The sequence below is a fragment of the Electrona antarctica genome, assembly GCF_951216825.1.
Source record: "Electrona antarctica genome assembly, chromosome: 6".
Classification (NCBI taxonomy): Eukaryota; Metazoa; Chordata; class Actinopteri; order Myctophiformes; family Myctophidae; genus Electrona; species Electrona antarctica.
The window spans coordinates 32,086,053-32,113,957 of record NC_136811.1 but is presented as its reverse complement, the minus strand read 5'-3'; the positions used below and the strand labels follow the sequence as shown (position 1 = coordinate 32,113,957).

The window sequence follows — 27,905 nt, the reverse complement described above, 5'->3', positions numbered from 1 at the left end:
TGATTGGGCCAATTAGGCCGCACCCAGGCTTCTGTGGAGTGGAATGATATTTAATTCTGATATTGTCAGGTGAGAGATGTGTGCAATTATTATCATTGTGTGTGTGTGTGTGTGTGTGTGTGTGTGTGTGTGTGTGTGTGTGTGTGTGTGTGTGTGTGTGTGTGTGTGTGTGTGTGTGTGTGTGTGTGATGGCATACATCATAATATTTAGAACAGCCCTAATATCTAGCATAACTATCTCAGTTCAACATCAGTTTGTGATTTCATTTGTGGCTATAAGGTTAGAAAGAGATAGGCACAGTCAAATTCTCATGTTCATTTATTACAGGTCCATTAAACTCTCGTAATAATAATAAACCATATATGGACCCTGGCAGGGGCCCTGGCCAGAGGCCTTTTGTGACGGTTCTGGACAACCGTGGCAGAGCTCCACATTTGATCAAATTCAAAGAAAAACATTTCCCCCTTCTTTTTGCAGATGGGTTCCCAGATTGTGTGATGGGTGACTTGTAAGACAAGTACAAGATTACTGACAAATTGCTAAAAAACACAAAAATGAAATACCTCAATATTTAGCACATGGGACAGTTGATATGCCAACCAAAACAGCTCTCAAGAAACATGTGTTTATTTTATTTATTTAGCGTAACAATGTAATGGCCTACAGGTAGTATATAGGTGATGATTTGATTGTCAGCAGGAACAAATTATGGACTGTGTCAAAATTGGGCCAGTGCCCAGGGGCCCTTTCATGATGACTACCATGGGTCCCCGGAGGCCCTGGGCCAGAGCCATCTAATAGAAGAGTTACGATATTGAGGGGGCGGAAACCGAGCACTCGAGTGCTGTTCATGCAGCCTGAACTGAGACAAGCTGGAGTTGGAGTTTTCAACGAGGGCGGCACAAATAAGAGCTATTTTAAGCATATGCACATGACAACTGTTTTAAAGTATTGTACAGTAACAACTAAAGTCTCTGTAATGTTTATGTTGTACTATTACTATAAAACAATCTAAAATAAAGGGATTTAAGATCATTAGAGCTGGGCTGTTGCCTGAGTCCAATGCATTTCTGCCTGGTTGTCCCCATTCTCCTGGTTGTCCCCATTCTCAATAGAAGTCTATGTAGGAGAGCCGCCATTGGACTGGCCCCATGAACAGAAGTGAACGCAGTTTGCGTAACTCTGTCTATATCTAAGGCTCTGCCCTGGGCAACAAAGCCCATCAGGGCCCTCAGCCTGTCAACTTTGCCAACTGACTATCAGGAATTGGGATATAATATTTCCTGTCATTGGGAGCGCAAAGCACCAACAAGCTGGCCAGATGTATGGAGAACCGGGATGACTGGAAGCGACGATGGAGGGCTCGTCTGAGGACGACCTAGAGGAATCTCTACAGAGAGGCCTCTGTCTGGGTGTTGTTATCAGCAGCTTACTCAAGCATACATTACCCATTGCCTATTGCCTACTGTATATGCATAGTACAAACCTTTGGAATCTGTAGAAATGTAAGCAATTTAATGGTACATCTTTGCACCTGTAAACCTCTGTGACGTCACAGAGTGTCTCTGACTCTGTGGGGTGTAATCTGGCAAATATTTTCCTTCCTTTTTCATAAATAAATGTGCTTTCATTTGGGCTTTCTGACTGAGTTAGTGTGATTTTTAGAGAGCGAGATTGAGAAAGAGAGAGAGAGTAACCTCGCGTCACCAGGCTTTCCCTGGGCTTTTCCACCTCGGAGGAAAAGAGAGAGAGAGAGAGAGAGAGAGAGAGAGACGCTGCGGCTGCGCAGGACATTCTCGGAAGCAACATGGTTGTTTTAGTAAACACCAGCACCACTCTGTCAAACGTTAGCACGAATGTGATTTTCCCAGCGGATAATTGAGTATTTAAGGGCCGCATGGACCACTGTAATATTTAAGATGATTTTTAAACCTGTAAATGATTGGTGTCCTCAGTTTATATAAAAACGGACTGTCGTTAGCTTGTTAGCCAGTTAGCCTATTTGCTAACTTAATCCTGCTGTCACTCAGTGAAGTTGTTTCACTATGGATTGCACGGCGTTGGAGCTTGATGCCGTCAAGTTTGCTAAAACGGCTGTCACCTGTGACCAGAATGGAAAATATAACGAAGCTGTCTTTTATTATAAGGTAAGCGGCTAAGGTTTGTTCCTACATACGGATTCAGCATAAGTAAACCAGCGTATACTCATCAGCATTATTTATGATTTTGTAGCCATATATTTTCATTTTTATGTAATTTTCTTCTTTTCTGGTGAACTTTCACAATTTGTTTTTGTTTAGTTTTTTTACTCACACACTAGCTAGTCATTAAAAGGACACTACTCCTTTTGCAACCAGGTCTTATTTTAATGTAGCCCCAGGCATATGTGCCCTCTCCCTACGCTCATTCTGTAGCTCCGAGATCTACAGAATGAGCGTAGGGAGAGGGCACATATGGGGCTAATTGTAATGATGTTTAGGACACAATTAAAATGTTTGTGTGTAATGTGTGTTTTTAGATATTTTAGTTATGACGTCATGTTCATGACCAACATTTGTCATGAAAGTGAGGTCTCATCTCATTTCTTTCCTGGACTACAAGACAAGTCACACCTCCACCACAGCCTCCACCCATAGAGTTATAAATAATAACGGCACCGGAGTTACCCTCCCATCCGCGTGCATGGAGTTGCTCACCCAGTGCATGAGGCGTTTTCAGCCCTTCTGGGTTGGAAAAGTGGTGGGCTCCCACAGGTCATTTGTTTTCCCCCAAGATTAGCATCACTGGTGTCCGGGTCTTGCTCCTCCCTGAGGGAGGACACTAGTGATGTCTCCACAAGGAGGGGTAGTCCACCAAAGCATTATGGTCATTGTAGGAATTCAGCAATCCAGTCAAACACACCAACTTCATTATTTGTCTGGCCATATTAGGGTGCAAATTTCAAATTGTGCTACTGTTATCTACTACAAATACTATTATCATTGAGTGACTGCAGTTTCTTCCAGCGGTGAAATGTCCCTTTAAGGCTATGGACCAGAGCTACGCCACACACGTGATTCCATTCTACGTCCGAGCATAGACATGGTAACGCCGGGCGGTAACGCCGTCTGCCTCTGATTGGCCTACTGACACTGCCAGCCTTACCAGACTTTCCTCCGAGGCAGAGCTCTGCTCCGAGGTGGATATAGTGCTGGATAGTCTGCCGCGAGGTTACGATATAATACAAGAGAATGACAGCTTGGCACGTGCAACTGTAACTTTTATTTTTGTAGAAGAGGAGAGAGAATAATTGATTGAACATATACGCTGTAATTTGAGTTGATTTGGGTGTGTTCTAAATAAAGTGTTTGTGTTGATTATTGTGTAATTTATTTGTATGTGTAAACCTGAAACTTGAATTGTACTGTAAAAAGTTTTTTTTCCCATGATCTTTATCCTTTTAGTATAGTATTAGTTTACTATAATTAGATTAATACACGATAATCAACACTAACACTTTATTTAGAACACACCTAAATCAAATCATAATACAACGTACGTATTCAATCAATGATTCAATCAAAGCAAACAGCATAAACAATATTAGTTTGCCTATTCTATAAAAATATAACTTACAAGTTAGTTACAAGGCTGCATTCTGTCATTCTGTCACGTGCCAAGCTGTCATTCTCTTGTATTATACCGTACTTCTATTATTTACCAGGACAGAGTAATCTCGCGTCTCAGAGGACACTCTGGTGAGACCATGGGGCGGGCAGTGCGCTATTTCCGAACACACCCCATGGGGGCAATACGGGCAGTGGTGTTACCATGTCTATGCTCGGACGTAGAATAGAATCACGCAACTCGCGTACACACACATTGGGTTTTCCATCCACCCACCTTCCTCCTCGTTTTTTCCCCCCATCAACTCACCAAACTTTCCATCAGTAAATGTGAGGTATGTTATTCAAATTTCTTTTACAGTATGGCATAATGAAACTATTGTTTTCTCTTGGATGCTTTGTTCTTGTTGTAGGAGGCAGCCCAAGCCCTGATCTATGCAGGCATGGCAGGGTCCAAGCTTGAGGCCATTCAGGATAAGGTGACAGAGTATCTGGATAGAGTACAAGCCTTAGTCCATAATGTTGGTGAGTTGATGAGAAAAGGTTCTAGTTTTTGACTTTCCAATCTAACTGCAATGGCCTTTAACTTTAACCAACGTATACTCTGTGAGGGGTTAGGTGTTCTGTTCAGTGTCTTGCTCAAGGATTTATGTTGATGTTCAGCAATGTTGATGTTGATGATGAACAAGTAGCTGTTGTGGGAAGCAAAACCGTTTAGTTACATCTCTCTAAACACCAGGCTACCCCTACTGTAACCTTTAATATATTGCTAAATCTGAACAGTTTGTAATCATGGATCTAAGTGAAGAGAAAGACCAAGGCAAATTCTCATTTTGTCCTGAGTCATTCTTTCCATAATTTCTGGGGCAGAGCACTGTGTGTGTGTGTGTGTGTGTGTGTGTGTGTGTGTGTGTGTGTGTGTGTGTGTGTGTGTGTGTGTGTGTGTGTGTGTGTGTGTGTGTGTGTGTGTGTGTGTGTGTGTGTGTGTGTGTGTGTGTGTGTGTGTGTGTGTGTGTGTGTGTGTGTGTGTGTGTGTGTGTGTGTGTGTGTGTGTGTGTGTGTACACACACATTGAGAAATAGCCATCTGTATTTTGAATTGTTTTTATAATAGTGCAGCACAGTTGGCATACCAACAAGTAAGTCTAAAATGTTATACCTTGAAGTTGTGCAGTGTTGGCACACGAAAGAAAGAAAATAACTTTAAAATGTTACATTGTACACATGGAGATACTATTCTGCCATCTTAACCCATAAGTTTCTATGTCATTCTCAAACATTTTCATGTCAAGGATTACTTATATGTAATTGGCCGCCGACCCCCATCTGAAAATATGTTGTTCTAGTGACCCCCCAGAAGCAAAGACTTGAGTTAAAAACGTTCGCTCTGAAATCGCTTTTCACGATTTTTCAACAATAGCAGATCTACAAGCTCATAGCATTCTGTGCCTCGCTATGCGCTTGTAGATCTGCTATTTTTCAATAGCTAAAGTACAACATAATGCTTAAAACACCAAAAGGGGTTCCCGTCCTGAACGGGTTAAATCATGATCTCTACTGGCAATGTCCTATTCCTTGACTTGTGTCCCCACTCCCAGTCCAGGCACAGAGCAGTGATCCACTGAAGTCGCGGCAGCAGGTGGACTTGGAGCGAGCCCACTTCCTGGTCACCCAGGCCTTCGATGAGGATGAGAAGGGAAACAGTGACGAAGCCATTGAGCTCTACATGCAGGCTGTGGAACTGTGCATCAAGACGGTAGGTGTTGCTCAGGAAAGGAAAACCAGACAAAAGTTAGTTTGGGTTTTGAGTAATCTCCTCTCAATGTTCTCTTATTGTTGATCCATGGCTGATGGCTTGGCATGGACTAAATGTGCAGGTTCGAAGAGCATTGCCTTCCTCTAACTTTGGGCCGCCTCAGCTCCACAAGTTCACATTTGGTCATCCAACCACACACCCATTGCAACTTGTTCCTGTTTGCGGATGACTCAGCACTGCTGGTCTCCGACAAGAACAAACTGCAAGTTGAAAAGGCTCTCAGCTCTGAACTCGGTAGAATCTGCACCTGGCTCGCTGATAACAAACTATCTTTACACCTGGGAAAAACTGAATCCGTTCTCTTTGGATCAAATAGTAATCTCAGCAAGGCCAACAGCTTCTCAGTTAAAGTGGGTGACAATATTATCATACCAAAACATGAAATTATGTACCTAGGTTCCATCCTGGAGGCAAATCTTTCCGGTGATCAAATGCCCACCAATGTAATCAAAAAAGTCATCCAAAGAACAAGATTCCTGTACAGGATCTCCTCACTGGTCAACAAAAACACCTTGAAGACCCTAACAGGAGCTCTCGTACAAGGTTTCTTCAACTATGCATGCAGGATGCACCTCAAAGGCCCTTAAAACCAGTAAGACGCCTGAGGGCGAGAGCACTGGCCATATATGGAGTGTGTCTTGAGTGTACAGGGTGCGATGAGGTCAGATCAACATATGGAATGTCAGAACAGGTCAGCTACATATATGGAGATCTAAGGGTGGCAGCAGGGGCAGTGTCTTGAATGTACAGGGTTTGATGAGGGCCCAGGTAGGGGCCGGCTGCCAGGCGCAGCTGCATAAATAACTCTGGGGCAGGCCCGTCTAGAGTTTACGGTAAATGGACAGGTATCAGTCAAAAGCGAGACATCGAAGAGGAAGGATGGATGGGGACGCATCACATTCCCGTATATGGGCTTAATATCCCTGATTTGGTCGCAACAAGGCTCCAAACTTCCCAAAACAAACTGGTCAGGCTACTACTTGGGCTCACTCCTAGAACCCACCTCACCCCTGCCCATTTTGATAGGCTGGAATGGCTTAGGGTTGACGACAGTACAGCATCTAGCAATGGGCCTGGGATTTGCTACACCACCAAGATACCCATGTACCTTTCCACACTCACAACACCAGAGGGAGTTCAACAAACCACGTGCAACCCAGATTCGCCTCAAACAAGGGATTCAATTAATTTCCCTCCTATGCCACTAAAATGGAAGAGCAAGAGCCATTAAGAAATGTGAAACCCTTGACTCTCAAAGAGCACCTATGGATGGCTGCAATTCGAAACTGGCCTGTTAAAAAAGTAGCCGTATTTGTATTGACTTGTAGTCCAGTAAACGAATAATTTGACCTCAAACTAATTGCAAAAAATCTTCAATATATCCTGAATAACAAGTTGCCTGGAATTGTCTTAGGGGAAGTGTTGAAAATGGCTTGTACAGTATGGCCACCATTGACATCCTATATATATATATATACCACTTTTTGAGAGGTTTGGGTTGTTTACCTTATTATGGGCAAACTAGTCCATTCCATGGACCACCGTTATTTTGCTCCGTTGTGTTGTTTATTAGCAATTTAAGAAATAAAAAATAGTCGCTCATTGACTTCCATTGTAACGGGGGAACAGCTCTCAAAGTCACTCTTTTAGCACATAAACCAACGCAACAAAAGCTAATTCTCACAGTTTATGACATCAGGAAAACTGAAATGCGGTTTTATTTTCGTCTTTTAAGCTAGATTTATAAAGTTACTATTTTAGTCTGAGATATACTGAAACAGTACTACTACGGCATCCCCAACTCTTGTGGGGACATCTTGCGAGGTTTTGTTTGTAAACAAGTCTCCACGCTGTTTGAGATGCACCCAGCTGCAGCCTCGCATATGAGCAGTCCCAGACATAGACACTTCTTCTAAAGTGTCTTCTAAAGTGTCTCCCTTTTCTTAGTGACAAGCGGACGAGATCAAATCCATTTGTTTACATCCCTGTCGTGGCTCAACGGCATTCCAATACAGTTTTGGTCCAATCAGATCGTTTTTTACTCAACGAGGACAGCAGTGATTCGGTCGGTGTAGGCATACCTACCGGATCTTCTTTCTACACAAATTAGTCAAAACAAGACAAAATTTACATTTTTTATTCAAAATAAAACCGTTTTCCTGATGTCCTAAACTGTCAGAATCAGCTTTTGTTGCGTTGGTTTATGTGCTAAAAGAGTGACTTTGAGAGCTGTTTCCCCGTTACAATGGAAGTCAATGAGCGACTTTTTTATTTCTTTTTTTATTTCTTAAATTGCTAATAAACAACACAACGGAGCGAAATAACTCATGGAATGGACTAGTTTGCCCATAATAAGGTAAGAAATTAACCCAAACCTCTGAAAAAGTGGTCTTACCCTTTAAGTAGCATGTGACATGTCAAACTAGGATGCTGAATCCATTCCAAGCATTAGTTTTGCATAAAAACACTCATTGGGCTAAAACGGCCATAGCCGTTATCACAAATGTGATGATGTCAGCACATTTGTGATAACGGCTACGACCCCAGCTACCACCTGTTTTAGATCTGCTGTTTATGTACAGAGGATTCGGAATCCCTATGGTTGGGAGATGCGCTTTATCAGAGTGCCTAAAAGCAGATCCAATGAATTGCCAAACCATAATAAATATATTGCTCCCTTTATATTCAATAAAAATATCTATCCATTCATGAGTTGTCCTGACTGAACTAAAACAACTAACTGATTATGGGGCTTTCCAATTAGCTATTCAACAAATTTGTGTTATAATGCCAGGGCAGGGAAAATAAATGTAATGGAATTTCTTGAGTAAAGGAATGTTGTATGCCAGTGTGTATGGAAATGTTGATGGGTAGAACCTTATTTTATTCGGTGTGAACAAGTTGAACGAGTCCACATACAAGAGACTATCCCTGTTCTCAAGTCTCTCTTGCTTTTGTGTGTTTTTGTTGTACGGTTTCATTTTTCTTTTTCCCTTTCATGTTTCTCCCCAATCTCTCTCATAGATAGAATATACTCTGTTTTCATTGTTTGTATTTCCAACAGTCCAATGAGACATCAGACCAAGCATTGCAGGTCAAATTGAAGCAATTGGCTCGCCAGGCTTTAGACCGGTAAGACTTTTAATCATATGTTTCCAGTAATGGTATTTATTATATTTAATCAAGTTGTCAACGTCCAACAACTGCAATTTGTCAAATATACCAGACTGTAATAAACAACCACTTCCATTTTATTCTCTCAGAGCGGAAGGGCTCAAAGACTCCCTTTCCAAATCGGCTCAAGCCCAGCCTCAGGACAGAGCGGGACTGTCTGGGCCCAAGCCCAGCAGTGCACCTTCTGGTGGTCCGGTTCGTCAGTTTTTCCCCCTTGGGCCAGAGTTTACCCTTAATGATCGGCCCCAGCCGGTCCGGGCAGTCCAGTCCAGCGAGCCTCAGGGCCAGCGGTACACCTCAGAGGAGATTGAGGTGCTCAGGTAAGCAGACTGGGGTCAGCAATATGTTCTACACAGAAACACAATTGTCTTGGCCAGAATGGAAAATGTAATGTCATTTTTAATTAAATTGAATTTGGCAAAACATAGTAGAAAGAATTGTATTTGATGCTGATATAGATGTTACAAAATATTTCATAGAGCTGTAGACCCATGGTCAACACAACTGTACTTGTTTATGATGAATAACGTTGAGCCAACAGTTCTTGAAGGGTTTATTTTCCAGCCGTCAATTGACATCTGGAATTGTGTGGATTATTGAAAAATGTCTGTCCCTTCAAGAATACTTTAGATACACATACCAACATAAGAAAGTACATGGTTTCATTACATATTCTACTACAGCAAGGCCTGAGATCAAATAAAACCTTCTCATCCTTCACTTTTAGGAGCACATCTACAATCAACAGCATAGCCTTTGTTCCCTTTATGAGTGTGGACCTGAAGGAGAGATTTGCCTTCCCTGTCCCTTTCTCGTAAGTCGACTTTGGGCGGTTTACCATTGTATGACAGTATTCTTTTAAGTGATACTTGGCTTCATATGTGCAATCTCATATTTTGGCTTAAAGAGTGCCACAGTTTTTATGTGTCTATGAGGTGACAGTACTTCATTAGACACCCTGGAGTCGTGTTTATGTGCAATGGTGTAATAACTTTGTATTTAGGGTTTCTTCCTGGAGGCTGAACCCTTGACAGTCAAACGGGCCAATGATATAAACACTGATAGTGTGACGTATTACTATTGCACGCACGCACCTCCCCCTCGATATATTTTTTAAAATACGACAACCTCTGTGGGCGGAGCTGCCTGCTACATACACACATGTGAACTGAACGGCGCAGTTTGCTGCCTGCTCTGTGCCTAACTGTGTGACAGATTTTCAAACCGTCATTTCACACATTACCAGTTCACAGCAGAGCAGAGTCAGCAGACGTCCATTAGATTGTTTTTCGTTAGATTGGAACTTGGAAGCAAGTAGATGTTCACGTCGGGTCCTCAGGATTAATCAAGGAAACCACAAACCAGCCTTATACCTGCTCTGCTGTCCATTTGCTCTTGCTGTTCTCAAGGAGACAGGAGTTCAGTTTGTTTCTTTTATAATCAGTGGTCGGGCTTTGATACAGAGTGTAGTGTCACAGTGTGCATTCCTGTTTTGGCTGTTGTAGTCAATATGTAGGTCCTAATACTTATACAAGGCTGTAAAGTCAAGAATTAGAAGTATCTTGTGTCGCGCTGGAAGACATGTCTGGCTATTACAAGCGACTTGGGCTTGTTTTCATATAAGTAACTTGCAGGGGAGATGTGGTTGACTTGACCAATGGTTCATGTGAAGGGCCCTCAGATTAATATGTTGTTAAAAGGATTGGTGTTGTTGAAACGTTTTCATAAATATTCAAGGCAATTTCTGTGACTTGTTTTCGTGGACCTGGCCGCTTGTTTCTATAAACCTGGCAACGCCAGGTTTTGCTTTTGCTGAAACTTTTTCAGAAGGAACTGCATATTCATGTTGTAAATTGAGTTTGATCAGAGCAATAGAAGAGTGGAGAGTCTTCTGTCCAGAGCATCATCTGCCTAGGGCAAAGCTGCAAGTGTTTTGTGTCAATAAAGGACAGTTTCAATGCCAGGGTGCTGCTTACAGTAGCTGGAGGAAATCAATAGCCTACAGTATATTGGCAAATTATTCATGCTAAATGATCTATCGATCTAATTGTTTCTGCTGTTAAACTATGATTTAATTGGATGATGAGATGAGCTGATTGTGACAATAGGGTCAATATAATTGGAGGAAATGCATAAATGATTTAAAAAAATCAGAAAAAACAGGTCTGATTGATTGATTGATTGATTGAAGAATTTATTAACAGTTTGCAGAATTACAGTACATTTCAAGCACAAACTCAATACAAAGGCTGTTAACTGTGAGTGGACGACCCAATTAAGCATTACACTTGTTTCCAATAGGGTCCACCATGTTCAAATCATCAAAACATTTAGAGACGTACAAATAGACACTTCTATAGACAGAACAGGAATTCATCATAAAGGAGGTAAAAAGGGAAAAGAAACATATACAGTGAGGGGAAAAAAGGGGTGGGCGGTGGGGGGGATTCACGTTCAGCTCTGTTAATTTGTTTGTTTTCCTTGGAGGAGCTGCGTTGGGTCCCCAAGTCGGCTCCGTGGCCGTACCTTGAGTTGGCTGTGTGGCCGTGACCGTCTCTTGTGTTGTCCTTGTGTTGGGTCCCCAAGTCGGCTCCGTGGCCGTACCTTGAGTTGGCTGTGTGGCCGTGACCGTCTCTTGTGTTGTCCTTGCGTTGGAGGAGGAGGCGGAGGGACTGGATTAGGTGGGTGGTGCTAAGGTTAAACTCATGCATACCTAATGAACTGGTGGGTGTGTCCACATAAAACCATAATTTTAACAAATACTGTAACATTTTTTGAAGAAATTATACCTCCTTATATAACAATAACACCTGATATTCATGTTTAAGGGTGGAAAAGAATCACGGCACTCCATCTTTAATACAGAATACTGTACAATCAAAGTAGATGTGAACAAAATGATGTCATGGAAGGAGGTAGGGCCCACACACCATCTTTAGGCAAAGGAATTACTTTATTGTAGGACAACGTTTCGATCTCACAGGATCTTCATCAGGTCTGTATAAGACCTGATGTTCCATCACTTGTATCCATTAGCACTCCGATTGATGTCCCATGACATAATATAACAATAATACTATACAGTATTCCATACTGGTGCCTTCAAATGTCACCTTCACAGAGGTGTGTGATGTACTGAGGTTCTGTAACATGTAATGTTGTACCGTAACAATTGACTCTACACACACAATGGGATACATTCATTGCTTCGATTTCAAAGCAACAACAAAAATATATTCTACATGAAGTTGCTGTGCATTTATAACATTGTGTTATGTTTCAACTTCAAGTACCTTGAATACTGAAGGTTTAAAGGGATACTTTGACATTATGACATCTATTGTATGACATCTATTGTTCTTATCAGACATTGCTTTTCTCTTTTATTGTCCACAAAATGTTTGTTAGCATTGTTATCCTCCTTTTCTGAAACACTGGAACTTGGCTAAACTTGCTTTGCAGCTATGGTCAAATCTAGGAACATAAATGACTACATTGCTGTATGATCATCACATGCATCGCAGCTATTTATGGGCAAACATTGTGTGATAGTAATAAATTACTATGTGATGGTAATAAATTGTGTGATAAATTGTGCCCACTAGGTTTTAAACTACAAGCTGGAACAACTACACCAAATAAAAATAACCGATTGTTGTCTATGTGCATGTTCCCTTGAACAGAGACAAAATGGGCAAGCTGGCGCTATCACCCAAGCAGAAAGCTATCTTCTCCCGCTGGGTCCGGCCAGACGAGATCTGCAATAACCCCACCATGATCCTGTCTGTGTCTAGCTTCAGCATCAAACAGGTTGGATTATTAATTAGAACTCTGACACAGCAGTAGTATCTGTTATGTTTGTATATGCCTGCCCCTGAAGATTTGGAAAGGGCATACCAATGGTTATGAGGATCATCACATCATGTAATAGGAATTAATGGCAACAAGGACAGAGGTTGTACATCAAGTAATCAAGTATAATTACTTGATCACTTGATTTATTTGTTTTTGTCTTCTCAAGCAGTGATGATGATGATGAATCTTGAATAAAACAGAACAGTCTCCCTGAAATGTTATGAGCAAACTCAGCCACCAGATGGCATCACATCATATAATTATTGTATTGAGTAGGAAAAGGCTTTTTGAAAGTACGACAGGTGTACGTGATTTGTTCTGTATATTTTCAGACGGTGGTGTCTGACTGTTCGTTCGTGGCTTCATTAGCCATCAGTGCAGCCTATGAGCGGCGTTACAACAAGAAGCTTATCACCAGGTACATGGCCCCAGCACTACCAGAGAAATAATGGGATTCAGAATTACTCGGCATCAGTAAATATTCATATTCATCACTGAAACATTATCATCCTTTGTGTCTGTTACGAGAATACACACACGTGTGTGTGTGTGTGTGTGTGTGTGTGACTGTGTGTGTGACTGTGTGTGTGACTGTGTGTGTGACTGTGTGTGTGTGTGACTGTGTGTGTGTGTGTGTGTGTGACTGTGTGTGTGACTGTGTGTGTGACTGTGTGTGTGTGTGTGTGTGACTGTGTGTGTGACTGTGTGTGTGTGTGTGTGTGTGTGTGTGACTGTGTGTGTGTGTGTGTGTGTGTGTGTGTGTGTGTGTGTGTGTGTGTGTGTGTGTGTGTGTGTGTGTGTGTGTGTGTGACTGTTTCTTGCAGCATCATCTACCCTCAGAACCGCAGAGGGCAACCAGAGTATAACCCTTGTGGGAAGTATATGGTTAAACTTCATATCAACGGCGTTCCCAGGAAGGTAAGAGGGAGCTAGAAACGGGTTGGATATAATTGGCATCCCCACTTAATCTAGTGTTCTCAAATGGTCATTTGGCCGGTATCCTTTAGAGATGGATGACACAGTGACAGTGTGTGCTAGACTTATTTGGTGATTAGATTTCGATCCATCGATTGAGCTGGTGAAAATCCAATATAGATTGAAATGTTGTCATATGTGATAAATAAAGAAGTCTAAATTAGTAGTACCTATAACTAGATAAGTGCGTTCTACTTCCAAATGATGAGAACAGGTGCTCTTATTCGTGGTGAGTATGAAAACGTAACAACTGTGGGAGTTCCATTAATTGTTTACACAGTGAGATGATCCTTATCTACATTTTATCTCCGGTGCTCCAAAGGAGCTTACCAGAACCCACCAGAATTTGTGTCCCCCTTCCTTGTAGGTGATCATAGACGATTACCTGCCTGTGGATCGCAACGGGGAGCTGCTGTGTTCCTACTCCAGCAACAGGAATGAGCTGTGGGTGTCTCTCATTGAGAAGGCCTACATGAAGGTCATGGGAGGCTACGACTTCCCTGGATCCAACTCGGTGCGTTGCAGATGTTCACCTCCACGTATACACTTGTAGAGGAAAGAACCTGAGTGTTTATACTTTGTGATTGTGAGGTTATATTTTATTATGCTGCTTTGTAAGATTGGATACCGGAGAACTCTGCAGTTTAATTGAATAGAGAGAGAGAGAGCGAGAGGATAGTTGTTTAGAGTTTACACTAGATGAAGTAGGAATGCTAAAGTTAAACACCAAAGTACCGAAACAATGTAATTCATTAGTAAACAATATCCTGAATTGGTAGGCTACTATCATTGGTATTCACATACTCAACTTTTTATCATTATCTAGCTGACCATTTATTTGCACAAAATAATTTGGTGACTTTGGAAATGAACTATAACATCTGTGGGTTTGACATACTAGACAGCATGTTAGCATAACGATGAAGACATTGATGAATCATTTCCGCTGCGGCGAATTGGTAAACTGGCGAGTTCTCCGGATACCGTAAAATTGCTTATGCACGGTAATAGGCGTTTGTTCAGCAACAACCACAATATATTTTGTAAAATGTTCAGTTACATCACTAACTGTTTATTCATTGCCGTTTTCACCAGTGTTGTCCATATGTTTTCCTTCATATGTCTAATAGAACATTGATCTCCACGCGCTCACTGGTTGGATCCCTGAACGCATCGCTATGCACTCAGACAATCAGTCCTTCAGCAAGGATGACAGCTTCCGCATGCTGTACCAGAGGTGAGTGAGCTGAAAGTTGCAAGTAGTTTTCCATGAGCCTGTTTCAGCAGAGGTACAGCCTTGTCCAACAGTTAGACAGACAGAAAGACAAGGGGAGATTTAGGCCTGTCTTTCTCTCCAATCTCCCTCCCCCACCCAGGTTTCATCGCGGTGATGTCCTTGTCACCACGGCGACAGGGGTGATGACAGAGGAGGAGGGGGAGAAGTGGGGCCTGGTGCCCACACATGCCTACGCTGTCCTTGATATCCGAGACCACAAGGTTAGCATGCTAGCACTAACCACTTATGTCTGCAGTACAAGGTTAGGATATTAGTGTTAGTATGAGTCTGTCCTCGTATATATTTGACATGCTTGTGCTCCATCATTCTGCTGTTCTCACAGCTACAACTAATTTGATAAACATGCTCATTAATTTCGTTGAATGTCAAAAGATAAGAATGGGATTGATGGTCATAGCTTTAATGTCTTTAAACAGGTACAGTAACCATAATTATCACTGATGATTCTTGGCCTGTCTCTCTTAAATGGCATTTATAGTAAATGGTGCATTTATATAGCACCTTTATCCAAGGCGCTTTAAAATGATTGTGCATTTCATTCACCCATTCACACTCACACACATTCATACACCGTTGATGGAGGAAACCATACAAGGCACCAACCTGCTCATCGGGAGCAATTATGGGTTCGGCGTCTTGCTCAAGGACAATTCGACACTAACTCTGGGGGAGCCCAGGATCAAACTGGGAAACTAACGGTTCCCAAGTGAACGCTCTACGTCCTGAGCCACTGCCGCCCTCTACGGAAAGTGTAGAGGGCTAATCTAAGCATCCCTTGACATGCTTAGATTATCTATTTTAAGCAGAATGGTCCTGTATAGGGCCCTAACTTACCCTAAGCAGGGAAGATGAGATGTTTTCATCAAGATAATGTAGCCAATATATAGCTGACACAGAGAATTAGCTGTGAAAAGTTGCATGTGATGCAAAGGTCCTACGTGATGACTCTGCATACTGTACTGTATGTGTAAGGTCTTTGAATGCACATCAAGCAGGGATATGTGAAAATAAAAAAGCCAATTGCCACACAGGCCGTGAAATAATTATAATAATTATGCAGCTGTGCCTGGAATAGAACCTGTATCTTCCTCTTTTGTGTTGTAGGGGATGCGTTTCCTTCAGCTAAAAAACCCATGGAGCCATCTGCGATGGAAGGGACGATTCAGCGAGAGAGACGAGAAGAGCTGGACTCCTGAACTCCTCAAGTACCTCAACTTTGATCCCAAGACCGCACAGAAATTCGATAATGGTATACGTGAACACTTCTGTGCCATTTTGGGAAACTCCTTCAGCATCTATTAATTATTGACGGACCAGTTCCTAAGTGTTAGCAGCAGCTAAGAACAGTCCAATAAAATCACAGTTTTGTACGAATAATTGGTACACTAATAGCCTTATTATTATTGGCAGTATGACATGGGAGCAAAATGGCCACTGTGAGAATATGGTCACTGGTCAGTAGATAAACTAGCATTTCCTCTTCAGGTGTGTTCTGGATAACCTGGGAGGACCTGTGTCAATACTTCGACGTCATCTACCTGAGCTGGAATCCTAGCCTGTTCAGAGAGTCCTCTTGCATTCATAGGTGTGTACTGTTTACAGTATAATCATGTATGTGGTGTTAGTGCAAATTGTCTTTTGAAACTAAACCATTCAAAACCAGGTAGGTACCCAAATGACGCACGTGTGTTCCTTAATATTTGTGTGTCACTGGCACTGCTCAAAACGGGCAATGTCTCATAAAAACGAGACATTGATAAGAACCCTAAGCTTGTTAACTAAGCTTATGACAGTATGACAATGTCATGAATATGAATGCACCCATTTTCTCAAGTGTTTGTGTGTGTCTCGTTCGTTGGGCTGTGTGCAGTAGCTGGGATGGGAAGCAGGGTCCAGTTAAGGATGCTTACAGCTTGGCCAACAACCCCCAGTTCAGACTGGAGGTCCAGTGTCCAGCAGGGGGCGCAGCTGTGTGGGTGCTGCTTACCAGACACATCACTGATAAGGTGAGTTTTACCAAGTAGCACAATATGTCCAAAATTACCCTTCCTTTTATACTATTGTTATTGTTAAAGCTGCAATAATATGTCCAAACTTTAATGACTTTTTTGTATTCAGACAGCCAGCAATGGGTAGAACGCTCCCAAACAAATGCTAGGGGCCGCAATCTGCATTCAAAGATTTTCCAAGAAGCTTTGTCATTGGTCGATTTGCCTGTCTACTTCCTGATTGGTTAGTCATTGCGACCAGGTTTTTTTTCGACCAATGACAAAGCTTCTAGGAACATCTTTGAATGCAGATTGCGGCCCCTAGATGTGTCACAGAGACTGCATTTTTTGGGAGCGTTCTACCCATTGCTGGCTGTCAATGGTTTACACCACTCAAAAATAAAACATTAAAATGTTGACATATTATTGCTTATAGCAGCTTTAAGTCATTTTTTTAATGTTTATTTTATTTGAAAGTGAAATATCCCTTTAAGTGGGACACTCTTGTATGGTGAAGTAGAACAAACCTTAAAAGTTTGAATATGGAGATAGGAGGTTTCTGCCCGACAGCATTTCCTAGTGAGGTATACTAGCAGCATGGCTAACATCGTCACATCATAAAGGCTAATCGCCCATAATGTCCAGTGAAAGTTTAGAGATATGGAAAAAACCTCTACACTTTTTTAATTGGAGCTGTGATCCGATCATGTTTTATCTGCACTGATCGGTAGACAGGAAGTGGATGCGACAACACACACTAGTATGACATCCGGTAGCAGACTTTTGGCTCTTCAAAATAAGGGTTGAAAATCCTGGCAATATAATGAAATGATGCTGGCGGGAAATGTATTAATGACTTTTTTATTTTCTTTACCCAGGACGACTTTGCACAAAATCGGGAGTTCATCACCCTTGTTGTTTACAAGACAGATGGGAAGAAAGTTTACTACCCTGGTAAGTTACGTCTCCTCTGATATGGGTTTATTTACTACCCTGGTAAGTTACGTCTCCTCTGATATGGGTTTATTTACTACCCTGGTAAGTTACGTCTCCTCTGATATGGGTTTATTTACTACCCTGGTAAGTTAAGTCTCCTCTGATATGGGTTTATTTACTACCCTGGTAAGTTACGTCTCCTCTGATATGGGTTTAAGCTGTAACAGTTTGTGATCCAGCAATGTCACTCCAAACACACAGGATTTGCTTTTGCAATACAGAGCTGTGAAATTGATCATGTGTGAGTCCCGTTGGGGAAAAAGTCCCAAAAGTCCTGTTGGGGAAAAAGTCCCGTTGGGGAAAAAGTCCTGTTGGGGAAAAAGTCCAAAAAGTCCCGTTGGGGAAAAGTCCCAAAAGTCCTGTTGGGGAAAAAGTCCCGTTGGGGAAAAAGTCCCGTTGGGGAAAAAGTCCCGTTGGGGGAAAAGTCCCTTTAGGGAAAAAATCCCCAAATAACCTTTGGGGGAAAAGTCCCAAAAGTCCCTTTGGGGGAAGTCCCTTTGGGGAAAAAGTCCCTTTGGGGAAAAAGTCCCAAAAGTCCCTTTGGGGGAAGTCCCTTTGGGGAAAAAGTCCCTTTGGGGAAAAAGTCCCAAAAGTCCCTTTGGGGAAAAAGTCCCTTTGGGGAAAAAGTCCCTTTGGGGAAAAAGTCCCAAAAGTCCCTTTGGGGGAAGTCCCTTTGGGGAAAAAGTCCCTTTGGGGAAAAAGTCCCAAAAGTCCCTTTGGGGAAAAAGTCCCTTTGGGGAAAAAGTCCCAAAAGTCCCTTTGGGGAAAAAGTCCCTTTGGGGAAAAAAATCCCAAAAGTCCCTTTGGGGAAAAGGTCCCTTTGGGGAAAACATCCCAAAAGTCCTGTTGGGGGAAAGTCCCTTTGGGGAAAAAGTCCCAAAAGTCCCGTTGGGGAAAAAGTCCCTTTGGGGAAAAAGTCCCAAAAGTCCCTTTGGGGAAAAAGTCCCTTTGGGGAAAAAGTCCCAAAAGTCCCTTTGGGGGAAGTCCCTTTGGGGAAAAAGTCCCTTTGGGGAAAAAGTCCCAAAAGTCCCTTTGGGGAAAAAGTCCCTTTGGGGAAAAAGTCCCAAAAGTCCCTTTGGGGAAAAAGTCCCTTTGGGGAAAAAAATCCCAAAAGTCCCTTTGGGGAAAAGGTCCCTTTGGGGAAAACATCCCAAAAGTCCTGTTGGGGGAAAGTCCCTTTGGGGAAAAAGTCCCAAAAGTCCCGTTGGGGAAAAAGTCCCTTTGGGGGAAAAAGTCCCGTTGGGGAAAAAGTCCCGTTGGGGAAAAAGTCCTGTTGGGGAAAAAGTCCAAAAAGTCCCGTTGGGGGAAAAAGTCCCGTTGGGAAAAAGTCCAAAAAGTCCCGTTGGGGGAAAAAGTCCCGTTGGGGAAAAGTCCCAAAAGTCCTGTTGGGGGAAAAGTCCCGTTGGGGGAAAAAGTCCCGTTGGGGAAAAAGTCCCGTTGGGGGAAAAGTCCCTTTAGGGAAAAAAATCCCAAAATAACCTTTGGGGGAAAAGTCCCAAAAGTCCCTTTGGGGAAAAAGTCCCAAAAGTCCCTTTTGGGGAAAAGGTCCCTTTGGGGAAAACATCCCAAAAGTCCTGTTGGGGAAAAGTCCCAAAAGTCCCGTTGGGGAAAAAGTCCCTTTGGGGGAAAAAGTCCCAAAAGTCCCTTGGGGGAAAAAGTCCCAAAAGTCCCGTTGGGGAAAAAGTCCCAAAAGTCCCTTGGGGGAAAAAGTCCCAAAAGTCCCGTTGGGGAAAAAGTCCCAAAAGTCCCGTTGGGGAAAAAGTCCCAAAAGTCCCGTTGGGGAAAAAGTCCCAAAAGTCCCGTTGGGGAAAAAGTCCCAAAAGTCCCGTTGGGGAAAAAGTCCCAAAAGTCCCTTGGGGGGAAAAAGTCCCAAAAGTCCCGTTGGGGAAAAAGTCCCAAAAGTCCCGTTGGGGAAAAAGTCCCAAAAGTCCCTTTGGGGGGAAAAGTCCCAAAAGTCCCGTTGGGGAAAAAGTCCCAAAAGTCCCGTTGGGGAAAAAGTCCCTTTGGGGGAAAAAGTCCCAAAAGTCCCTTTGGGGGAAAAGTCCCTTTGGGGGAAAAAGTCCCAAAAGTCCCTTTGGGGGAAAAGTCCCTTTGGGGGAAAAAGTCCCAAAAGTCCCTTTGGGGGAAAAGTCCCTTTGGGGGAAAAGTCCCAAAAGTCTCTTTGGGGGAAAAGTCCCAAAAGTCCCGTTGGGGAAAAAGTCCTGTTTGGGAAAAACAAGTGGTCATCGAGCCTCTCCTATATATACAGTATATGTATGTGTGTATATATATATATATATATATATATATATATATATATATATAAAAACATCTGCCAGTGTGTCGATCAGCAGTAATTTACTATCATGTAATCATAGAGTCTCAGTCTTAAGGTCCTTTCGGGCTGCAATGATTGCAGACGTTATCGCCTCGATCAACGACGGGTCTGCGCCAGGTCTGATCAAGATGGGCGCAACAACGCAAGTGTAAAAAAAAAAGCTACACAGAATCCAGGTCTGGTGAGAGCATGTGCACGGAACAAGCACGCGCGCGACAATTTCACTGGACCACGCCCACGTAAATACGTTGTATTTGCGTTGTTGCCCCTCGACTTCTCCGCACGTACATAAATCAAATGCAGGTCTCATTGAAAATGAACTATAGGCGCGTTAAATCACTGCCTGTTTGAAAGGACCTTTATGTGTTAAATGTCTCATTAACTTTTCTTCTATCCTGCCTGACAGCATCTTGTGTGTATCCTCAGCTGATCCTCCTCCCTACATCGACGGTATTCGTATCAACAGTCCCCACTACCTGACCAAGATGAAGCTGACCAGTGCAGGGACGCACACCTTCACTCTGGTAGTGTCCCAGTACGAGAAGCAAAATACCATCAACTACACACTCCGGGTGAGACAGTACACACACTGTATACATGTACACATCATGTGTACATTATGCACACTTAATTTACATCATACAGAAGCAACAGTTACTCTTAAACCCGACACATTAAGTGTAAACGTGGAGTTCCTGCTGAACAACAAGCACACCAAGTAAACAGCAGGAGTCGCTAGATAACGCGTCAAAGACACCATCCACTGTCAGCTTCCCTCCCTCAAACACTATTTGTTGTGTTGGCTGTAGCACCTGGCCCAACCGGAGGCACCGTTGCCAGGCAGCAAACCCAGGTCTCTGCAGTAATGGACAAGGATTTACACCACCTGGACACCACCATATTTCTTTGGGGGGGTCGAAAATCTATGTTGTGAATAATTTGAATGGAAAGTGAATCGACTCCTGACACAACAACACTCCTGTCAGTCGCATAGTATGCATGCACACACACACACACACACACACACACACACACACACACACACACACTAGACTACTTAGTTCACCTGTGTGTGGAATTAAGACATTTAGAAACACTTGACTGTGGTCTGTATCTTATGGTGCAGAGGTCATAAGTGTGATGACAGCATATCATCCTGCAGTTTAGCTGGAAGGAAGAAAGAGAAGGGGTGGCTGGAAGGGAGATGGGAAAAGAGAGAATGATGAGTCAGAAGAGAGAGGGAGAGAGATGAAAGGCCATCTTTGTGTCAGGGTTGAAGTCCCTGGAGTGCAGAATGCAGGATGAGATCTAAGCTACGTTTGATGCAGTGACTGAGAATTCTATATATACTATACTTGGGTCCCAAGTTGGTATGTGTGCATGTGTGATGGGTGCACACATTAGTGAGAGTGAGAAAGCGTGTCTGTGCAATGGTGAGTGCATGCATGAGCGTGTTTTTAAAAGATTATGCTAGTAGCGACTTAAACACACAATTGTATCAACACTGTACCTATAAAGTTGCTGTTTTGTCTAGGGATGCAACAGGTAATCAAACTAATCGATTTGACTGATGCTAAAAATGTTTTTGCGCAACACTGTTGTATGATTAAATATAATATAGGGCTTAAAGAAAGTGGTACTCGATGGAGTACTCAATTTAATCGATTATAATATGATAAATATCTATTCAAATTCTGCGTTCATTTAAAAAAAATACGAAAATGTTTAAATAGTGGTTCTCCATAATTCGATTAATAAAACAAAATAAACAAATCAACGGAATAAACACTAAGTAATAGTTGCAGGCAACTCTAGGTTTGTCTTTGTGTGTGTGCATGTTTTTTTTGCATCAATTGAGGAGCGAACACTGGGACATTATCCTAATCTGACTCACTGACTGACTGTGAAGCTTAAACATTTAATGGTTGAAAAAACAGGATTAGGAATTCAGTGTAGTATAACAATACAGTATCTTTACACAGTGACATACAGTCTAGAAATGCACGATTGTGTGTGGCAATGTACTATACTGTATCTGTGTGTTTGGTTGCTTGTACAGTAGTATACTTTATGTGTGTGTGTGTGTTACTAGTTTTACTAAATGATTACTGCTGTTGCACAACATGAAAACAAATCATGTTAAAGAATAGATAAGCGATATATTTCTATGTATTGAATGATATTTATTTTCTTTGCAGGTGTACTCTGGATGTAAGTTCACCTTCTCCAAGATTCCAACACCCTTCACAAACATAAAAAGGGTACGTAGTTCACACACTATAATACTGAGGTTATAATGTTATAGATGTAGATCTGCTATATTTGCAACCAAGTGTAAAATCAGGCATCACGACGACATCAAGGTCAGCAAGCGTACATTTCATACAAAATCAATGTATTATGACATTTAGTCGACTACAACTAGACTAAGACAAACTTTTCCGATGACTAAAATATGACAAACAAAATAATAATGTGTTCAAAAGACTAATTACTCAATAAATCAAACTGGAACAGTGTTTTTGGTTCTTGGAAAGCGTTGGTCTTCTTGGCACTGCACAACCCCGGGTCATATGGAACACATGCTAAGTTTTGGCGGGCAGTGCCAGAGTTTTGCCCGGGACATACAGACACTCACACAGGTTTAATGAATTAAATGATAGATGACAATGCAGTGGATGGTTCCTTAATCCATAATAGTACAAGAGTATAAATAGTCTTCTATTCTACTACTAGCAATGTTTTTGAAACGAGTATGTAACAGTTTTTGTATGTGTACAAAAACAAATAGAATATGCACATAAGCTGGTTTGGAAAGTAAGAAAAATAATTAACCCACACACACATCTGCTCCAATGTAATGTCATTACGTTTCGAGCCAAGGATCTTCATCGGGTCAAACTGGTGTATGTGTACCATGTTTCAATGGCCCAGATAGCAAATATCCCTTTACAGTATGTGACTGCAGTATGTGATGTTTTTTTTCTTATTCTCGAGTCATCTAGGTTTCTCAGTCCCTATTTCACCCCTGGTTTTGTCTTTCCCTATCACCCTCTCCCTCCCAGCGTTCGTTCACTTCTCTCAAGGTACCCTTGAGACGCTTAAGCCAGCAGTAGCAGACTGTGGTTAAATTAAGTGGAAAGTGGCAGTGCTGAAAAGCAATGAGCATTCTCTTCCAATCCTGTCCCTGGCTTCTGAACTTCTCTCTCTCTCTCTGTTCCTCAGATCAATGGCCAGTGGAAGGGGGCCAGTGCAGGAGGCTGTGGCAACTACAAGGACTCCTACAAGCACAACCCCATCTATCAATTTAATCTGGAACGACCAGGGCCCTTGCTTATTGAGCTCAGAGGGTCCAGGTAAGCCTCATCTGAGACCCATGTAATGTGGGCAAAACATCACAATAAATGTCATGTGTGACTGATATGGTAGCAAATAGTGATTTGTGATATTGATTTCTGATATAAAACACACATTTTAAGTCTTCATTAATACATATACGGTATGTAATGGTGTCAGAAACAGCTTTGGGGAAATTATGCGGGAGCAGTGATAGTGTGTACAGTTTTTTAGATTGACCTGGAGCTTATTCCATTCTTTGATAATTCTTTAAAATAAAAACCTGATTGTGTAAAGGAAGAGTGTCCCTTTGAAGAAAACATTGAAGCTCTGTTCATTGTCTCCACCAGGCCGAAGGCATGGGGAGAGAGTATGTTTTGCACTCCGTGTGTCCGTGTGTCCGTCCGTCCGTCCGTCCGTCCGTCTGTGAACAGCTAATCTCCGGCACCGTTAACCCAGTCAATGCCAAATTTTGCACACACACTCCCTGGATGCCAACAATGAACCTCTGCCCCAAAACTTCCAGAACGGCCTGTTATAGCGCCACCAGGAGGCCACTTTGTGCAAAACAAGTTTTTGGACAGTACACCTACAGATTTTGTCCAAACATACGCAAATTGGTACACAGTCTCTCTAGAGCCATTCAACGAAACGGGTCTTTCAGATATTTCAGACTCCATCCTGATTGGCTAAGATTGGCTTCCAAAGTTCGCAGGAGTGCTCAGTTTCAAACAAAATGCTGCAAATCATGAACACATCGTGTGATTCCCCAGAAATTGTGCACGCACATTCCCACTAGGCCGAGGAAGAAATGCCACATGAACATTTTCAACTCAGCCTCATGGTGGCGCTATAACTGGCCGAAAAGTGTATTTACCTCTAACTGCACGGATCTGTGGATAACTTTGTATGCCAACTCCCTAGAGGCCAAGGAAAAACCTTTGCCTGGAATTTTTCACATCTGCTCTTTGTAGCGCCACCAGGAGGCCAACATATGTAAAACACATTTTCTAATATTACTCCTTCAGATTTTAGCCAAATTTCACGCAAATCGGTACACATGCTCTCCATAGTCATGTGATCAAGACGGGTTTGTTTGATTTCTCATAAACCACCCTCATTGGCTACAATTGGCTTCTAAACTTTTCAGGAGTAGCCCGCTTTGTACCCGTTTTGTACAAATCGCCACAACTTCTCAACGCAGCGTCCGATTGCGGTGAAACTGTGCATGCATATTCCCACTAGGCTGAGGAAAAAATGCCACTTGACAGTTTTCAAATCAGCCTCATGGTGGCGCTACAACAGGCCAAGCCGCGTCACACACACACACACACACACACACACACACACGGAAAATTGTTTATGTTACTCCTAAACATTTAGCCAAACATTACATACACTCCTATCCTCCTGGTGGAGACCTGTGCCCAGAAGGGCACTTTTTCTAGTTGGGATATATTTTCACGTAATCAACTATTAACCACACGAAAGCTAGCATCCCTAATCTGGGGGTGAACATTGGGTGGAAATAGCAGTGGCGTGAACTGGGGGTAGTATAGAGCCATGGGTGATTCCAGTCAATTACAGTAAGTATATCTTGAGGGTTTAAGTCTGTAGGTGTTGGGGTGCGATATGATGAGGTTTCACTGAACTGTATTTATTTAATGATCTGTATAGATTTGTCATTTTTCAATAATCTAGGTTGCTGATTAAAAGGCGTGTGTTACAGATTACAATTACGCTGAACACACATGCACTTTGTTTTGGTGTGGAGCAAACAATTTCAATTTTAAAAAGAATAAACTGGAATAAACCTTACTTACTGGCCTTGAGGTCGACTGGCATGTAGGGCAGCAACAAAGGATTACTACAGTCTGTTCTTGGTCAGTATCTTTAACAGACAGGACTGGAAATCCTTTGCTGCCCTACATGCTAGACAGCAAGAAATTATTATTATTATTCCAGTTTATTCTACAACAAGAGTTGCAAGCCTTTGGAACATTAAGAAGGGATTAAAACAATCATTAATTAGAGTGCCTCTCCTCAGCCCACATTGTAATTAGCTACTAATAACATAGTCTCTCTCTCACATGTACACACACACACACACACACACACACACACACACACACACACACAGGATGACTGGGATCACTGCAGTGTCTCTTTTCTGATATAATCACTCCTACAGAATCGCACTAATCTGATAAATATTCTGTTCTGATCTGTCACACGCTATTCACAGTGGAGCCCCTACCCACACTTACATCTCCCTCTCAGTATATGTATGTTTCAGATATTTAGCTCACACTCTTATTCATAGTGGAAGAATACATTTGTCTCACTAGTTGTTGATTTTGCAGACAATATGTAATAAATGCTGTATATGAAAACTATCTACTCCTAAACATTCAGCACTTTGTTTTGTTTGTGTGTCTTTCTGCAGGCAGTACAGTGTTGGCTTTGAGGTGGTGACTGTGTCCATGGTGGGGGATCCAGGCGCAGCAGGCTTCCAGAAGAAGACCAGTGGAGATTACAGGTAGGTCAGGGGGTTATGGGAAGTCACCATATAGGTTAGCATGACATGCATCTTATAGTTCACGAGAAAGTGTTTTTCTTTCTCCCTGGCATGCTGTAGTGTTGTTATCACATGCCCTAGGTCATGTGTTTTGTGCCTTAACATGTGCATTGACTTGTTTTCACAGTATTAGATTAGATCAAACTGGTGAAGTTACACTGCACGTGTTCAGCAATAGTTTATTTCGGTGTGTGGTCACGGAAACTGAGGTGCGATCTATATCTCCTCAGTCCCTGAAGGAAGAAATAACATCTTGTTTGTTTACAGAGTTTTCCAACACATGCTCTCGCTCCCTCTATCTTTGCAGGTGTGGTTTCTCCTACATGGAGGCAGACCATATGCCAGCAGGCATTTACAACGTCATCGTCACCACCTTTCTACCCAAACAGGAAGGACCCTTCTTCTTGGACTTTGGCAGTGCCACACCCCTCAAAGTCTCCCAGCTGCAGTGAGGGGAGATCTGTATGGAGGAGGATTCGCCAGGGTTTTGAAATGCACAGCAGCAGAGACAACAAGTGGCATTAAAGGATATTCTCAAGCCATACATTGGATGTGGTCCATGTGGAGGCCCGAGGAAAAGCCACAAGATGTTGGATTCAGCCATTCTCTCCCAGCATCTCCCCAACTACATTCTGTGGACTTGAATCGGTTGCAGTGGATCGGTTTAAGCCTCAAAGTTGTTTTTAGTTGTTGCCAATTTATAACTGATGGTTCAAAGACTTTTCAATAATGGATTATTAAATACTTGAAATAAGAATAGAATAGTTTGTAATATAATCAAGGCTTTAGGGGAAGGTGGAGGCATGGAAAGGCAAATAAAGCTTCTTGACAAAGTAATGATGAAGAGTGGTCACAGAAGGCCACGGCCAAAGTCTTTGCCCTAGTAACATACAGTAGTCATCTATCGGTATTCAGAAATACATGCTGACAATGATATCCAGCCAATAATATAGGCATAATTAATCTCATGGCCACAACAAATGACAAATTATATCCATGAAATGATATTGTCTTCTATTTGACAATGTCATGACGTATCAGGTGTCTAGCAGGTGTCTATAGAGCAGCAAAGAAAATATATTGATGGTCAGTGTAACACATACACTGAATCACTCTGATTGTAGCGAAACTTCAATGCTTTGTTTCACGCCACTTTGACAGGTTGATAGGAGTTTTCTGGTTCTTTACTCAAACAAACATCAAGCTGTTAAAGTGTTTACATTTGTGAGCATTTTTTGGAGCATTTTCAAGATTTGGAAGTAAAATACCGGCATTTCAATACAAGGACATACAGTACAATACAACAGTTTTCCCACCGTGACCTTACTATGTATACAGGTATAACATAGGAAGGTCAGTAGATTAACTATTTCTTAAAATGTATATAAACTACAAATCAGAGGCTTCAGCTGAGTTCTCTCTTATGCACCTGTTACCAAATGTGTGGAGTTAAGGACTTCTTCTGTCTTGTCTGTTGAAAGCCACCAGCATTTGTAGCTAGTCATAGGGTTATAATATATCTAGAGTGCGGTGGAGGAGCGACACCCTGCCCCCGCTATTCATTTCAATGGAAGTTACTCGGTGGCGTTTTGAAGCACCCAGAAGAACCTGAACGGTCTACTTCCGCATTTCTTTCGATTTGCCAAACAACATTTGGTTGGCAAAATGTGGAAGTGCTAACGAGCGCTCGATGTTAAACCCCAGCTGCGTGGGGTTTACTTGTGCTATATGCACGGGCCAGTCTACAGTGCCAGCTTTGACCAGTAGGCTTGGCGGCTTCACCGTTGGCCAGCCGCTCTGGGGGCTTGTGTACAGTATGCCAGGTTTCTACTCAGGAGCAGCACATGTGCAACAACACAGGGATCCAGTGTGGAAGCAGATTGATGTCCTTATTCTGTGAGTGGGCTTTCTAGCTGCATACAGAATAGCAGCCTGACTTTGGCAGAGAGGCTTATCACTTGACTTGAG

General features: G+C 42.4%; 1 protein-coding gene across 1 annotated transcript; it reads left to right on the top strand.

Moving 5' to 3' along the window:
* The first annotated feature begins 1,746 nt into the window (after positions 1–1,746).
* Positions 1,747–27,382, top strand: capn7 (calpain 7). The gene is made up of 21 exons (XM_079503504.1): positions 1,747–2,148; positions 4,020–4,131; positions 5,204–5,361; positions 8,486–8,553; positions 8,685–8,915; positions 9,323–9,409; positions 12,279–12,405; positions 12,783–12,868; positions 13,275–13,368; positions 13,793–13,939; positions 14,556–14,662; positions 14,802–14,922; positions 15,827–15,971; positions 16,208–16,307; positions 16,593–16,728; positions 17,589–17,664; positions 20,450–20,595; positions 22,222–22,284; positions 23,249–23,379; positions 25,806–25,898; positions 26,245–27,382. The coding sequence occupies exons 1-21, from the start codon at positions 2,047–2,049 to the stop codon at positions 26,387–26,389; spliced, it is 2,475 nt and encodes an 824-aa protein (XP_079359630.1). The 5' UTR covers positions 1,747–2,046; the 3' UTR covers positions 26,390–27,382.
* Positions 27,383–27,905: the final 523 nt, after the last annotated feature.